Source organism: Sus scrofa, chromosome 14 (assembly GCF_054392235.1).
Source record: "Sus scrofa isolate SSC_HxYL_T2T_F1_AM1 chromosome 14, Sscrofa_HxYL_maternal_Yorkshire_Landrace_v2.0, whole genome shotgun sequence".
Taxonomy (NCBI): Eukaryota; Metazoa; Chordata; class Mammalia; order Artiodactyla; family Suidae; genus Sus; species Sus scrofa.
In genome coordinates this window covers 130237144-130253303 of record NC_139396.1, presented here as the reverse complement: position 1 = coordinate 130253303, position 16160 = coordinate 130237144, and the positions used below count along the sequence as shown (strand labels likewise).

General features: G+C 42.5%; 2 protein-coding genes across 5 annotated transcripts in view; one reads left to right on the top strand and one right to left on the bottom strand.

The window, feature by feature from the left end:
- The window catches only part of DNTT (DNA nucleotidylexotransferase), a 194228-nt gene that overhangs the window by 124273 nt on the left and 53795 nt on the right, over positions 1–16160 (bottom strand). For 3 of the 4 annotated variants that reach the window (XM_084994984.1, XM_084994983.1, XM_084994986.1), the window contains one exon: positions 10409–10571. The gene's annotated coding sequence lies outside the window, so the exon portion shown is untranslated. Of the gene's footprint in view, positions 1–10408; positions 10603–16160 lie in introns of those variants that run through there. The other variant, XM_084994985.1, reaches the window with a different exon arrangement.
- BLNK (B cell linker) overlaps positions 1–16160 on the top strand; it is an 84818-nt gene that overhangs the window by 54481 nt on the left and 14177 nt on the right. The window contains exons 7-13 of the mRNA XM_001928233.6: positions 2016–2097; positions 3302–3373; positions 10429–10501; positions 12483–12510; positions 13296–13338; positions 15546–15630; positions 16023–16054. Of these exons, the coding sequence (XP_001928268.1) occupies positions 2016–2097; positions 3302–3373; positions 10429–10501; positions 12483–12510; positions 13296–13338; positions 15546–15630; positions 16023–16054 (415 nt within the window). The remainder of the gene's footprint in view (positions 1–2015; positions 2098–3301; positions 3374–10428; positions 10502–12482; positions 12511–13295; positions 13339–15545; positions 15631–16022; positions 16055–16160) is intronic.

Genomic DNA, 16160 nt, shown 5'->3' with positions numbered 1-16160 from the left:
TCTCTGATTGGCAAAATCTGGGAAGCCTCCTAATGATTCAGCAACTTAACCCAGGTCATACAACCAGGAAGGAGCCAAGCAAGGGCTTCTCCCCAAGTCTGTCTGATTTCAAAGCCTCATCTCCTTTGATTGGATGGTCTCTGAATGCAACTGAGAATTGAGATGTTGTGGGAATAGAACCATCTGGTGCCTCTTAGCCAGGTTGGGAGGTGAAGAAAGAGATGAGAAATGGCACTTAAATGAAGAGAGTATAGAAATAAGACAGAAAGAGAAGAGGGAGGAAGGAAAGTACCAGAATGTAGTGGATTAGAGAACAGGCACTCAAATCTTGAACTTAATCAGCTCTATCACTTTTTACTGTGAACGTTGAGCAAGGTAGTTAACTTCTCTGTGCCTGAATTTCTTCAATTTTCTTTATCTTAAAATGGAGCTGCTGGTGGTACCTAAATTATTGGGTTATTACAAGTATTAAGTGAGATTATACATGTAAAGTATTTAGAAGAGCACTTGGCAATTAGTGCTCAGTAAGTGTTTTTCTGTTGTTGTTTGTTTGTTTGTTTTGTTTCTCCCAGTACCCATCTTGAAAACCTACCAAGGCAAGTTATAAAAACCACTTTTGAGATCTGGTTACTTTATTTGCCTCTTTTAAAATCACTTCCTCCCTATAGTTGCAGTCAATTGATTATAGACAAAAGTGCCAAGACAATTCAATGGGAAAAAAATTGATTTTAAACAAATGGTGATAGGGCAATTGTATATCCACATGAAAAGAATGAAATTGGATCCCTGTCTTACACCGTATATAAAAAATTAAATAAAAATGGATCATAGATCTAAGTATAAGGGCTAAAACTATAAAGTTCTTGGAAGAAAACATATGTATAAATCTTTATGGCCTTGGGAGAGACAATGGTTTCTTAGACACAATACTGAAAGTACAAACAACAAAAGAAAAAACAGATAAAATGGACTTTAAAATGTAAAACTTTGGTGCTACAAATGACAACACAAAGAAAATAAAAGGACAACCTATAGAATGGGAGAAATAATCCATGCAAATTATTTATCTGATAAAAGATACATCTAGAACATTTAAAGAACTCTTATAATCCAATAATAAACAAAGACAGCAATTAAAGTAGCAAAGGAGTTGAATAGACTTTTCTCCAAAAAAGATATACAGATAGCCAATAAGCAGACAAAAAGATGCTTAACATTATTAACCATTAGGGAAATGCAAATTGAAATTACAATTAGATATCACTTCACACCTGCAAGGATGCCTATAACCAAAAGACATAATAACAAGTATTGGTAATGTGGGGAAATTGGAACCCTCATACATTGCTAGTGGAAATGAAAAATAGTACAGCCACTTTGGAAAACAATTTAGCAGTTCCTTAAACTACTAAACACAGAGCTACAACATGACCCAGCAATTCCACCAGTAGGTGTATTCCCAAGAAAAACCTGTGTAGATGAACACAGCAACATTATTCATAATAACCAAAAAGTAGAAACAGCCCAAATGTCCATCTACTGATGAATGGATAAATAAAATGTGGTATAGTCATACAGTGGACTATGATTTGTCCATAAAAGGAGTGATATATACTACAATGTGGTTGAACCTTGAAATTACTATGCTAAGTGAAAGAAGTCACAGAAGACCACATATTGTAACACTGTATTGTTCTATTTTTACACAACGTCCAGAATGGGCAAATCTTACAGACAGAAAGAAGGTTAGCGAGTGACTAGGTCAGAGGAGGAGATGGTGAGAGTGGCTGATGGGTGCAGGGTTCCTTTTTGGGGTGATAAATATATTCTAAAGATAGATTGTGGTGATGGTTGCACACTCTGTGAATATGCTACAAATCACCAAGTCACTGTACATAGGGGAATTTAATGGCATATGAATTATATCTCAATAAAGATTTTTTTAAATATCACTCCTTCTTATGCAGTTAACTATGAATATACAACATTCTCATTCATTTCTGCATTACTTTTAGGCTGATTATGTGGTCCCTGTGGAAGATGAAGATGAAAACTATATTCATCCCACAGAAGACAGTTCACCCCCATCTGAAAAAGGCAAGAGTTTATAGTTTTAAGCATCTGAAAACTTCTAGCAGTGAATAGAGGCATACAAGGCTATTTGGTAGCAAGCACTTAGGGGCTCAGAAATGATGGTGGCCAGGCCTCTCTCCTCTGTAGCTACAGCGTTTCCCTTCTTTGGCTGGTCAAGCAGAGGGCACACTGAGCAACCATCTCTGTGTTTTATAGCCTTACCCTTCGTCCTCCATCCCCTTCCATGATTTAATACTCCCTTCTCAAATTATAAAAGCACGCAGGTTCTTTTCTTCAGCTCCTCACTTAGAATGGATTTCTCATAAAACCTAATACTCAGTGTCATGAACCACCATGTTGACCTTACAAATACTGCACCTAGGAACAATTTCTGCAGAGGACTGAAAAAAATGAGAGTAAAATAGGCTCTGCAGTCTAATTCTTTAAAATTTGATGCTATCTCATGAGAAACCTTGTAAATCCTTCACAAAATAACAAATATAGTTACAAACAAATTATCTTAAAAAGCCAGTGCCACATACCCTCAGATGAGACATGGAACAGGATATGATTACTCTGGATATAGTCGCTATGGAGAACATAATCCTGCATAAATGCTGCCTCTTCAAGTAACATTACTCATCTGATAAACCTGAGTCCAAGGGAGCAGTACTTAGTTTTTATGCTGCCATCATGGCAACCCTCTCTTGCACTCCCTAAATATCACCAAAAGCTTCCAGACCCACCAGAATTCCTGAATGCACCCACAACCATGAAACAATAAATATAAATTAAACACCTCCACCCCCACTCCAAAGAGTCCTACAAAATCCAAGAGAAATGGTATGTGTTTTGTGTGGCAGAGAGGGTGGGACTGATAATTTGGTCCCTTTACTCTTAGTTCAATACACATCCTCTGCTAAAAAACAAACGCTTTTATCTCCTAGATCCCCAGTTCGGCAAATGAAATTCCAAACCAGGATTCACTTTAATCGTTATTATATTCATTCTAAAAATGTTTTTTCTTCTGAGAAGGCTTTTTTTAATGGCTTGCAGGCTTAATAAGTGTGTCTCCCATTCTTTGCAAATTCTCTGACCCATTACTTCTACAAATGCATTTTTCCACAACTGTGAATCACCCTCAGTATCATATATATTGTATATACATATATGATACAAATATATGTAATTTAAATATATATAAAATTTACATGATTGTGTGTTTCAGCTCCCATGGTGAATAGATCAACCAAGCCAAATAACTCCTCAAAGCCAGCCTCTCCTCCAGGGACAGCTTCAGGTAGAGTATATGATGATTTGGTGGTTTTGTTTTTGTTTTTTTTTATTGTGAAATGACTACGTGGGGCAGAGGTTAACCTATTCTAAATAAGGTAAACAACTTAAAGCAAATATTAAGAAATAATCCCTTTTATTTCCAAATTTCTTAACAAATGGTAACAGAGGTCTTCTCCTCATGCTCACCCACTGTCTAGGGGCACCTATGTGAGGGGGCTCCCATCCCCATGCCCCTGCGCCTCTATTAGACAAATCCTGGTTTTCATCCTACCTCTCTGGGCATTTTGCTGGCTCCTCCTCCTCTCCCCTGACTGAGGGTGTCTGCATGGTTCAGCCTCAGTCCTCTGCTCTTCTTTCAGAATATTATGGGGGTTAAGAGCTTGGGTTCTGAGCTGGGCAGACCTGGGATGGAAACCCAGTGCTCCCAGCTACCAGCTGTACCATGTGGGTCTGTACTTCACCTCTCCAAGCACATTTCCTCATCTGTAAATAGAGATAATAGCTTGTGCTCGGAAACTGGAGAATTCTGAAATTGGGAATGAGAAATTCTTAATGCAGTGCACAATACGTGGTCAGTAAAGAGTATTACTTTTCACTTCTTTCAAGTTTATCCATTCTGGCTTCACTTCTCTGGTCTTAGCTGATAACTCTCCAGTGTCCAACTTTGAACTGATTCCTTTTCAGAACACCTTGACCTTCCCTCTGCCTCAAGTTCAGTGCAACCATCACCGTTACCTTTGGGCATCCCTTTTCCTCTTTACATGTCAGCCTCCAGGCTACACGTCTCAGAGTGCCTGTGTTCTTTCCCAGTCCTGCTATTGCTTTCCCTGAATTTGCTCTTCCATTTTAGTTGCCCGCACCACAACCAGGCTTTCTGTCCTTTATTCCTTCATACCTTCTGTCTTAGAGAGTCCACTAGTCACACCCTTGCCCTTAGGCTATCTCCTCAGTCACAGAGATGAGCTTCTGATCCCCTCCAAATGTTGCCAGCTGCATCCCATTACAAAGTTAGTTTTTACCATGTCATTCATACTCAAATCTGGTGAAAACTGTGTGGTTCCTAGGTCTTTCCTATAGGGTTTGGCAAACCTAAGACAGAGGCCCACAGTGCTGGGTGGTGCCTGTATCCCACCCTATTACAGCACGGAGAGGTACAGGAGCCTCCTCTGCAGTGTTCCACTCCTTCTCGGCCCCACCCTGAACCCAACACACACACACACACACACACACACACACACACACACACACACACACACACATTTCCCCTTCTCTCAGACCCGAAGGCTGAACACCAAGACTGGGAGACTGACCTCTGCTTCCAGGGATATGCTCCTTGAGAGAAAATGAAAGAGTATTTATTTATTTATTTATTTTATTTTATTTTTTTGTCTTTTGTCTTTTTAGGGCCACACCTGTGGCACATGGAGGCTCCCAGGCTAGGGGTCCAATCGGAGCTGTTGCTGCTGGCTTACACCAGAACCACAGCAATGCTAGATCCGAGCTGTGTCTACAACCTACACCACAGCTCATGGCAATGCTAGATCCTTAACCCACTGAGCAAGGCCAGGGACCCAACCTGCAACCTCATGGTTCCTAGTCAGATTCGTTTCCACTGTGCCATGACGGGAACTCCAAGTATTTTTTAAAACTCTTCTCCCGGGCTCATTTTCTGGGCAATTGCTCACCCTCTTCACAAGTTCTTATTTTTCCTCCCTTTCAGAACCTGCAGGCTCTTTATACTTAGGGAGTAGAGGTCAGAGCCATCTTATCCAGCTCAACTTAACTTCTAGGAACAAATGTCACCAACCTAAAACGTCATGATGAGGTTGCTCTGGTCCCAAATGGAGACTCAACACATGGTAACTCAGGAGAAGAGCTGTTATTACTAGAATAGAAACTTTTCATTGAAATGGATAAATGAAAGATTATACCCTCCTTTAGAATAATAGTTTAATGCTCTTTGGTAGTTGCATCTTAAAATGCTCTTCTTGCCTTACATGAACCTCTTCTTCCTAAAATACAGCTAGTACTCCAATCAGCCTATTTTTCATGGGTCCTGCCTTTTGGTATTTGTCTGTGTTCTCACTTTTATGACACCAAATCCTACCCATCCTTCAAGGCCCCCCACTCCCCGCCTGCCAGGAAGCCTCCTACATGCCTCAGAGAGCTCTCCTTTGCCATAAGTGTCACCTACCTATACTCAGCCCATACCTATTCTCTAACTGCTCTGGGTCTCAGTCTACTCTCCCTAAGTATGTTGCACGCCCCTTGAAGACATTGCCTTAATATCAATGGCTTGGGAGGCCTTTCCTAACCCCACAGAGGGCTAGATCCCCTTGGTGTACACCCCTATAGTACCCTGCACTCCCCGTTCACCCCCTGATCCTTCCCAAGGTCTCTCTGTCTTTCCTATAAGACTCTCAGCTCCATGTCTTGCCCATAGTTGTCTCTTCAGGACCCAGACAGGACCTGGCTCAGAGCAGGTGATGAAATGGTAGATGGGTCAGTTGTTTGAGAAAGCGACTGAGTCCCCCAAGTCCAGTGCATTGCAGGCTGTTTAGCAGCATCCCTGGCCTCTGTCCACTAGATGCCAGTAGCACCCCCTGCCCAGGTAGTGATGGGCAAAGATGTCTCTAGTCACTGACTAACGTCCTTGGGGGAGGAGGACAAAATCACTTCCAGTTAAGAAGCACTGGTCTAAACAAACTGAAAGACTGAAGCTTATTGTGATTTACTTCTAAATGAGCATTTAGAAGAAGGTGGTGCAACCTCTGATTTGCAGCTTTTGTCAAAGAGGGTAGACAGGGCATGCATTTCTGAGCTTCCTCTAGGTAAAGAGCGTTTTTAAAGTATTCCACCTCCTTATTTCCTAACATAAAGGAGGAGTTTTGGAATTCAAAATTCCTTGCTAATATGTAAGTTGAATGTTACCTATAGCCCCAATTATAGTTGTTAAACCTCTTTATATATTTTGTGAGAGTTCGTGCAATGCATGAGAGTACGGAATGCTTCAGCTAGTATGCAAGCCCCACTAAGATAACAGGGTGTCTATAACAGGTAAAAGAGAATTAAATCCCAAGGACTTCCAAGGCCAACACCGGGATCATTAAGAGTAAGGAAACTTACCAACACTGTATGTAAAACTGAAAAGAGGATGATGCCAAAATATATGCGGTAGAAGGAAAAACTAAGGGTAAATTGTTTTCCTAGTTGAGAAACTTTGGTAAGCACCAGCTTGTGCAAGGGCTGTGCTGTTAAATCAAACATTAACATAATATTTTGCTCAATATAATCAAAACAAAGTTGATTTTTTCTTTATTATGCTTTTGGACACATCTCCCTCTGTCGCCTTCCAGTTTCTCCCTCCCAAATGCTTCCAACCAAGAATCTGGCTTTCCCAGGAAGCAATGATCCTGGCAGTGAGGAGGATACTAGGTCATCCTACCCTAGCCATGCCGCTGGGTCTGATTTCAGCCAGGATGGCAGAGAAGGGCAGCAGCCTACGAAGAGTCCTTCTCTCTCTTCCTGTGTTTTGCTAATCTTTCCCCACATAAGAAGGAAGCAGCAAGTGAATCTGATGTGTCAAATCATGCCTCAAAGTAACATGATGACATAATGACTGGGAAGGAAAGTGTCAGCCTGGACTTTCAACTCAAATGGCCTTGTTTGCCAACCTCAGCCCTGCCCTTAACCCCTCTGAGCCTCGGTTTGCTCCCTGTGACGTTACATGTGGTTTAGAGGTAGCACATGTGAAGGACCCTGCACAGTGCCCAGCACCTACAGATGCTGCAGTGGTTGGTAGCAAGACGATCAAATGAAAATAGCATTAATCCTCTTTCCTGAGATCCTTTATGAGTTATCATTTATATATCCTAAACCTCCCTCATTCTACATGCAGAATTCAATGTTTTTTGGTAAGTCACTGAACTTAAAGAGTTTTGTAACCAGCACTACAATACAGTTTAGAAACTCTCCATGCTCCCCGCCCCCCAACTCCCAAAGAGCTTTTGTGCTCATTTGTGGTCACTGCTGTTCCCACCCTCAGCCCCAGCGCAACGCTGAGCTACTTCCTGTTGTTACAGAGAGGCCTTTTCCCAACATTCATATAGATGAAGTCATACAACATGTAGTCTTTTCCATCTGATTGCCTTCACTGAGCACAATGTTTTTGACCCTCAAATACTATCAATCGCTTTCTGACAACATTATTTTATATTTTTCTAGTTCTTTTACATATTCAAAGTTACTCTATTACCCGACCACGATGACTCTGAATTAGGTAACACGGGCAGAAGTGTCCCTGCTTCCCAGAGGGGAAAACTGAGTCCTGGTGGCTTGTAAGAGCCCACGCAGCCAGTTTGGTGGCAGAGAAATGACTAGAACCCTGTCTTCCTGATGCAAGACCAGCACTTGTACTGAACTCCACCAGCACAGAGGACAGCAGGCGTGCCCCTGCCCTCTCCTCTGACAGCAGAAGTTATTTACGAGGAGGGAAGGGGAAAGGAAGACGTTGGCCAACTGTTTGGAGATATGAAGGAAAGGGAAGCTTAGCAGAGAAAGCAGGCAGTAGATATGACAACAATAACATGCCCAGGCCAAGCAAGCCCTTGGCTTTTAAGGAGAGGAACCCCTGGGAGGAAATTCTAACTTAGACCTTCTTTCTACTTCCTTATTTTTCAGACAAGTTTTTTTTTTTTTCTCTTCCCTGAAACGTCACATCAACATCTATGAGTAGCCAAGGGTACTTTCACAGTATTGATCTTAAGTATCCAGAATTTGAAGAACAATATCAACTTGATACCATACCTAATGAAAGACATCATAGTAACATATTCGGATAACATTTCGATTTATCGTCACAAGAAATGTTAAAAACTGCAAATTTGTCTCTTTTTCAAAATGCCCTCTTTTTTTTTTTTTGCATTTTAGGGCCGCACCTGTGGCACATGGTGGTTTCCGGCCTAGGGGTCCAGTCGGAGATGCAGCTACTGGCCGCACCATAGTTCACAGCAACGCTGGATCCTTAACCCACTGAGCAAAGCCAGGGATAGAACCTGCAACCTCACGGTTACAAGTCAGATTCGTTTCTGCTGCGCCACAATGGGAACGCCCCCCAAATGCTTTTTATTTTTTTTTTTTATTTTTTTTTTTTAAGAGTTACATTTCTTTTTTTTTTTTTTTTTTTTTTATTTTTTGTCGTTGTTGTTGTTGTTGTTGTTGCTATTTCTTGGGCCGCTCCCGCGGCATATGGAGGTTCCCAGGCTAGGGGTTGAATCGGAGCTGTAGCCACCAGCCTACGCCAGAGCCACAGCAACGCAGGATCCCACCCGCGTCTGCAACCTACACCACAGCTCACGGCAACGCCGGATCGTTAACCCACTGAGCAAGGGCAGGGACCGAACCCGCAACCTCATGGTTCCTAGTCGGATTCGTTAACCACTGCGCCACGACGGGAACTCCCCAAATGCTTTTTAAAATCACATCTGGGGAGTTCACAGCGGCCCAAGAAATAGCAACAACAACAACAACAATAACAACAACAAAAGACAAAAAAAAAATAAAATAAAATCATATCTGGGTCAGGTAACGTCTCAGTAGAAGTTACACTGGGGCCAGGGCTCATTCCTTTCTTTACCAGTTGCCATCCCTGAGTGCTTATGGAAGTTAGCCCCATGTAAAGACCATTTGTAGACAAAGAGTAGATGGGCTTTGAGTGAGAGCCTGAAGGCCTCTTCCAGTAAAGCCCATGAGAATGAACTTTATGATCTCTGTGTTTAAAACTGTTCAATGCCTTTTCCCCTTTTTTATGTTTGGAATAGGTGGTCCTGTCAGATGAGGTGGTGCGGGGGTGCATATGTCTTCTCTTGTTATAAATCCTGGGAGGGCGGGGGCCTCTGCCTACGTCTTCAGCTCTTCCACAGCCCCTAACATAGTGACTCCAAGTGCTTTTCATATACCAGTTTCTGAGTCGTTCTTGGTAATAGCTTATTATCTCAATGCTTACGTCTACGCTTTATCCTGCAAACTAAAACAATACAATCCACTGAGGGCAAGTCCATCAGTATAAATACTCTGTATTTACAGAGTATCCCCTTTATGTCCATTAGGAATTGAGGTTTTCTAAATGCAGTAGGTTCTTAATTAAAATATTTATTCTGTTCAGTTTAATTCAATAGAGAGCTTTGTCTCACTGAGTGGTAATGTCCAGGCAGGTGAGCATCAGCCAGAGGGGAGGCAGCTGGAGACATAAGCGGAAGTGACTTCGCTTCCAACCTCTCCCCTCCCAGGCTTGCTCCCCATCCCAGTAGCACATCTCCGTCTATCTCTCACCTTCCTCTCTCCTAACCATGGTCTGACTTCTATTTTTAGGTAGGGGAAGGGGAAATAGTGGACAAGTCCCTCAGTCCCTTCTATGACTTCAGAAGATGAGATTTGGGCAGTAGCTTGCCGCTTGTCTCAATCTGTCTATCTGTGCAATGGGCAGAGGCCCTGAGAAGTCAGAGGTGAATAAAAAAGGTCCCCCAAATGTGGGGTTAGGTGCATGAGCTGTGTAGGAATGAGCAGTATCCACAGGTGTGATCAGAAGTGGTGCGTCTGTACCTCCCTGTCCCTAGGCACCTCTGGTGTGCACGTTTGTGCAGTGTACATGGCTGCTCCCTCCCACAGGAACACTTGTGGGCTATCACTCAGACCACAGAATCAAGGGGCTCTGAATTTGTCCTACGGAGAAAAGGAGGAGGTCATTTAGCAATGTTAAGATGGCGTTTCTAATTAACATCGTAATTCTGACCTTATAAATTGGCATTTTAGATGCACGGTTTCATCACCTTTCCTACAGGTTTTCCTCAAAAAGCTTCAATGTAACTACCTATATATACTTAACTGAAAGTAACAAAAAAAGTGTGTGTATTTCTGAGCCTGCTAGAAAGGCCAGCTCATCCCCCCTCCCCACCATGGGTTTCATCATCCTTATGACCATCATCCCCGCATTCAGGACTAGGACTGACCTGTGTATATGTCATTCAGGACTAGGACTGACCTGTGTATATGTCTGTGCAGGTCGAAGCAGTGGGGCCTGGGACTCTAAGTCAACTTCATCACCGGCTGCGCCGTCCCCACTGCCCAGGGCCGGGTGAGTGCCAGTTGCAGAGAAGCAGCTCTGTGATTTGAGCGGCTGGTCTCCATCACTGCTCCATTCCTGTCTGGAATCCACAAAGAATCCTGCCTGAAAATCTGGGGGTGAGAGGGGGGTGTTTTTCAGCTGTTTCCACCCAGAAAAGCACACCTGCTCAAGCTCAGAGGCAGGTGGGCCTAATGTTACAATAGGTGTGTTCCTGAAGGGTATGGAAATGACACCCTACTGCCCTGCTCTTCTCCACACCCATGGCATGCTTCAAGGTGGACTAGGGCTGTCTCTGCTGACATCAAAAACTAGCAGTTTTTCCTCCCATAAACTTTTAGTTAAATCTCAAGCTCATTGACTTGTGTCCCACAAGAGAGAAGCTCAGCATCTGAAGAATTCTGAGACCCATTAGCAGGTTTCAACCCTACTTTCTACTCCTCAGCTTCTTTTCAAGTAGTTAATGATTGATAAACAAATGTACACACTGAGCAGCAGGTATTGGGTGTTCAATCAAAGCCACACTCCCAAGGTTCCTTTCAAAATGAAGGTGAGAGAGCCATTCTTTCTCATTGACCATGGGAAAGCTTTGAAACTGTCGGGTGAGTACTGCAACGTGTTACTATTACAAACAGTGACCCCATGCTTTCATATTAGCTCAACAGGTTATTTTATTTATTTATTTAGTCTTTTTTTTTTTTTTTTTTTTTGTCTTTTCTAGGGCCATCCGGGGCATATGGAGGCTCCCAGGCTAGGGGAGCTGTAGCCACTGGCCTACGCCACAGCCACAGCAACGCAGGATCCGAGCCACGTCTGTGACCTACACCACAAGTCACAGCAACACCGCACCCTTAACCCACTGAGCAAGGCCAGGGATCAAACCCCCGCAACCTCATGGCTCCTAGTCAGATTCGTTAACCACTGCACCACGACGGGAACTCCCTCAACGGGTTATTTTAAAGGCACACTTAAATCTGTCCAAAGCTGGTCTGCATGGTTATAGTCTTAATTCTGCCTCTGGGTAAAACAAAGAAATTCTTAATTTCAGGAGTTTATTAGCAAAACTTGGCGTATTTCTCTATTGGCTCAGCTTTATCGCTTGGAGCAAGTTACTTGGTCTCCTAATCTCTAAAGTGTAATAAAAATACCCATTTTAAAAGGACACTGTGAGGTTTATGTGAAGAGTCTAACCCAGTGCTAAGCATCTTAGAAGCACTTGGGAATTGTTAGTATTCTTTCCCCAATCTTCCAACTCTCAGCCAAAACAAAGCAAGACAAAGAGACAGAGACAGACAATCAGGCGGTATTTAAAATAAACACAGAAGAGAATTATAAAACCTTAGCAATATTAGAGTCCAATCTGTACTGAACTAAGACAAGCCACCAAGTTAGCTCAGGCAAGCACCTTCAGGACCACAGATCACAGTAGCTTTCAAACTTGTATAGGTCGGTCTTGTTTATCTGTTTGGAATGAAATTCTAGGCAGACATCTAGGAGAGAATAGTGACCTGGCATGGGGAGGTCAAACCTCACATCTTCCCCCTCCCTCCCCAGACAGGAGCCCTTGGGTGCCACTGAGGGAAGAGAGGGTTCTGCATACACACTTTGAAAACACGGATTCTGGTCCTTGTTTCACAGATGAGGAAATTAAAGCTCAGACTGGCCCTCACAGCCGAGAGAAAGAGACCTGAGGTCACAGAGTAATTAGTAACAGAACTGGAACAAGAGCTCAGTTATCCAGACTCCCTGGCAACTGGCACTCCTGTTTATCCTTGTTAACCCCTTGTCCATCTGTTAGTGGCCCCTATCTGAGGCTTTGGAGGATTGTGGCTAAATCCTACTTCCATTCCTCTCTGCCCTTCAGGGATGGTCTTCCTACACAGCCATATCACTTTCATTATTCTAGCTTAAATTTGAGAGTAAAATGATAAGTAGTCGGCTCCTCTTTATCTTTGTTGTGTTTTAACAAAGCCAATCTCTTTTTATCCCCCAGGAAAAAACCAGCTATGCAACTGAAGACAGTAAGTTAGTTTTGTATTTAAATGTTTCATGTTTCCCTGCAATGTTTATTCTTATCCATTTATTTAAAGTTGACAATGCTCCCAGCCAAAGTGAACACAGTATTCCTGCTGCTGCCCAGACAGTCCAAGACAAACTTGGAATCTTCTATTAGGCAGGGAAGATGCTGCAGGGGAAGGTCTCATCCTCACTGACCCTGGTGGCTTCACTCAATGCGAGTAGCTGCAGAGGCCAGACTCCCTGCCCCGCATGACCTCAGCCTTCTCCATAGGAGGCCCTGTGTCTGCTTCTCACCCACTGGCCTGGGAGCTAATGATTGACAACTGTGTATTAGGCATTCACACAGGCCTGACTATGCTCAGATTCTGGCTGGAACACAAGGAACCTGGGCCAGTCCACTCACTATTTGAGGAAGCCCACCTTGACCTGGTACTCACACTGTAGCTTGACATTTATAATCACTTACAAACACGGAGATGGTAGGGCCCTGAGACCAAAGCCAGATGCCCCATTTCCACAGCTGCTGCTGGGGGTCATGGTATCCGCCAACCCTGCTGACACAGTGGGGAGGTCCCCACACCAAGACAACACTGCTCCCTCCCTGACACACTTCCAGTCTATTGTCACTTAATGCAAAGCTTGGGGACTATGTGTTTTTAACTGTTATTCTTGTGGTTGAAAGAATACACCAAAGAAATGCTCCCCCAAATATTTATTTTAATGATATTGCTTTGACTTTTATTTCCGTATACCACTGCATTGAAGATCCTTGCCTTATTTTTTATAGACTCCAGTTGCCTCTCAACAGAATGCCTCAAGTGTTTGTGAAGGTAAATCTATATTATTCTGATGGATGAGCATGTCCTCCAAAGTTACTCTGATAACATACTTATATACACATGTATTTTTTAAATTTCTTTCATTATTTATAAGGCAATTTTAAATATAAAACAGTTTTCTAAACAAAACAGCCTTTACTCTGCCATGAGTAGTGAGTAGCAAAGTTGATCATGACCTGAACTTACTGGGCCTGCATCTTTGGGGCCGGCTACTGTCTATACGCCCCAAACCTGCCTATTTGTAGACAGATATGACTTGCCAGAAACAGTGCCATAGCCTTACACAGGTATGAAGACTTATTTAGAGCCATTCACAAATATTGTAACTAATAGCTTAGTTAAGATAATGAAATTTTTAAAAAAATCTGTCAGAACAAGTTCTGGTGCTAAGTTTCGAAAATAGTTTCCTGAGTTCAAACACCTATCTTCTTAGTATATCTTCAATTGCTTCCCTTCCTTTGTTTTATCATAACCTAAAAATATTACATATACTTTTTATTAGAACTTTTCCTTTGGGAAAAAAAATTATTTGAAAAGTATTGGGGAAAAAAAACAGAAAGAAGTGAGACACGTCTATAATTTCAACACTTAAAATGCTATATAGAAGTTAAAGTCCTGCACCTACACTTGAAGATAATCTTAAAAGCTCACTGTTTGCCTGAGTTAAATTAAAATGGGCACACCTGGTCTGATGATGGATGATAGACATTTTCTGACTGGATCACAGCTCACCTGTCTGCTTTGACTGCTCTTATGGATTTTTTACATTGTTTTCCATATCTTTCCCCCAGGCTGTTTCTGAGGTACCACTCCTTTCCTGCTGTCTTGCTTTCTTCTGCCTTTCTTTTGATACTGTTGCCTTGCTGTCCTTCCATTCCTTATAGTTTTCCATGCATGTTGAACAGGGAGCTTGGAGTGATAGTGGAGCCTTAGGGTGAGCCTCTGCAGGAAATAAGTACAACCCTATGCAAACTGCATGGCTTCAAGAGCTTCCAAAAGCAGAAGAGAAAGGGCTCGTGGCATGCCTCATGCAACTCCGGTGTCCTCATTCCCAAGGGGCTCCCATTGCAGAAGTATGGCATGTCCCCTCTCATTTTCTCATTTCAAAAGCAAAGGCAATGGGCATCCAAACCCAAAGCGGGCAAGCAGCCTCCTCTGGCCTAGAAAGGAAGCCCCCTGGAGGACATGGGCAAAAGCAGGTGTGGCCAAAGCTCATCAGACCACAGGGGCCTAATGGTTCACTGTTTCTCCTGAAATTACCGAGTAGTAAAGTCATGAACAAAACATCTCACATGGTAGCTTGAAGTAACTTGCCACAAACTTGAAACACAACCTTCAGAGGTTCAAGCTTCTGAATTTGTGTCATGAGAAACCCTGAAGTCTATCTTATCATTTATTTGACCCTCTAAAGTTTTTATTACTTTTCTTTTGGTTCTCATAATGGAGATTAATAATTTTCAACCCTTCTTCCATGCAGGAGACATACTTTTGGATATGTCCAGATTTTAACACACCCTAGACCAAATGTGAGGAAGAATAAAACATTACAATAATTTACATTTGCATTTATTAGTGGTTCAGCATATGGGCTTCACTATGAGCTTCACTTCTTAGGTTTCAGGTTATGTCCATTTCCCTGTGTACTAACTGTACCTTCACCCCTTCCTCTCTTACTCAGGAAAACATAGTGAAATGCAAATGAGATTTATCAGTATTATAGGGATAACCTTGAATTTGCTCAAGAAGTTTCTGCAAGAGTACATCATTCGCAACTCTGATATTTTACCTCTTACCAGTAAGAAATTACTTGTGCCACACCTTATGACTAACGAAGACACACCAAAGTGTTGTAACACCTGTGTGGAGGCCACACAGAAAGCAGGGGTGTCTAAAATGTGCTTATCTCCTGGTTCTCACCTATAATCACACACTTAAAGCTCCAGGAGCCACAGGTTCCATCTCTGTGTTTGTACATTGCCAGGAGTGAATGCAGAGGTGGTAGGGTATGCTTGTTACACCACTAGGAGGCCTGGTCTTATAGACACACCACTAGATTGACAGGTCACAAAGGAATGACATCCTGGTGAAGGACATGCTCATGGGACCAAAATCTGGTTCTTCTCAGTTGATGTTGCTGGGTTTGGGCATAAGGACAGGCATTGCACTCGAATCCTAAAATGATACTTTTCTTAATGCAGAAAGACCTATACCTGCCGAACGCCACCGAGGATCTAGTCACAGGCAAGAAAATATGCAGTCACCAGTGTTTCCTCCTGCCCAGAAGTAAGCATCCTTCCCTTTAAAAATAAGTTTCCTTAATGCCTGCATTTTTACAATGCACAGGGACACTGACCTTGTAGTGTTGGGTAAACATCTGATTTTTCATTGCTTCACAATTAAATTTTAAAAGTGTTTAAGTGGGTAACGACTTTAAAAGAACTGCTTAGAATCACAAAGGCTTACCTAACATTGGGGTTAATTATTGGATTTAACTAAAATCTAACACTGGACAAGATTCCTCCTTTTAAAAACCTAAAGAATTTTTCTTATCTTGAAGGTTTTGGTGCCTCTTCTAGCTTTAGATATATTTTATCAATCATTCATGTTGATGCAAACAAGAAGTAAAACATATCTTCTGCTTTGCCCTTTAATTAATCTGAAATTCTTCCTTTCAGACCAATCCATCAAAAACCCATTCCTCTGCCAAGTAAGTACAATGAAGGCATGGAGCACAGTATCAGGTATTGGCTAAGGCTGGATCTTCATGTCTGAGCCACCCAGGGTTCCAGAGTAGCACTGCCTCTTTCAGCTGC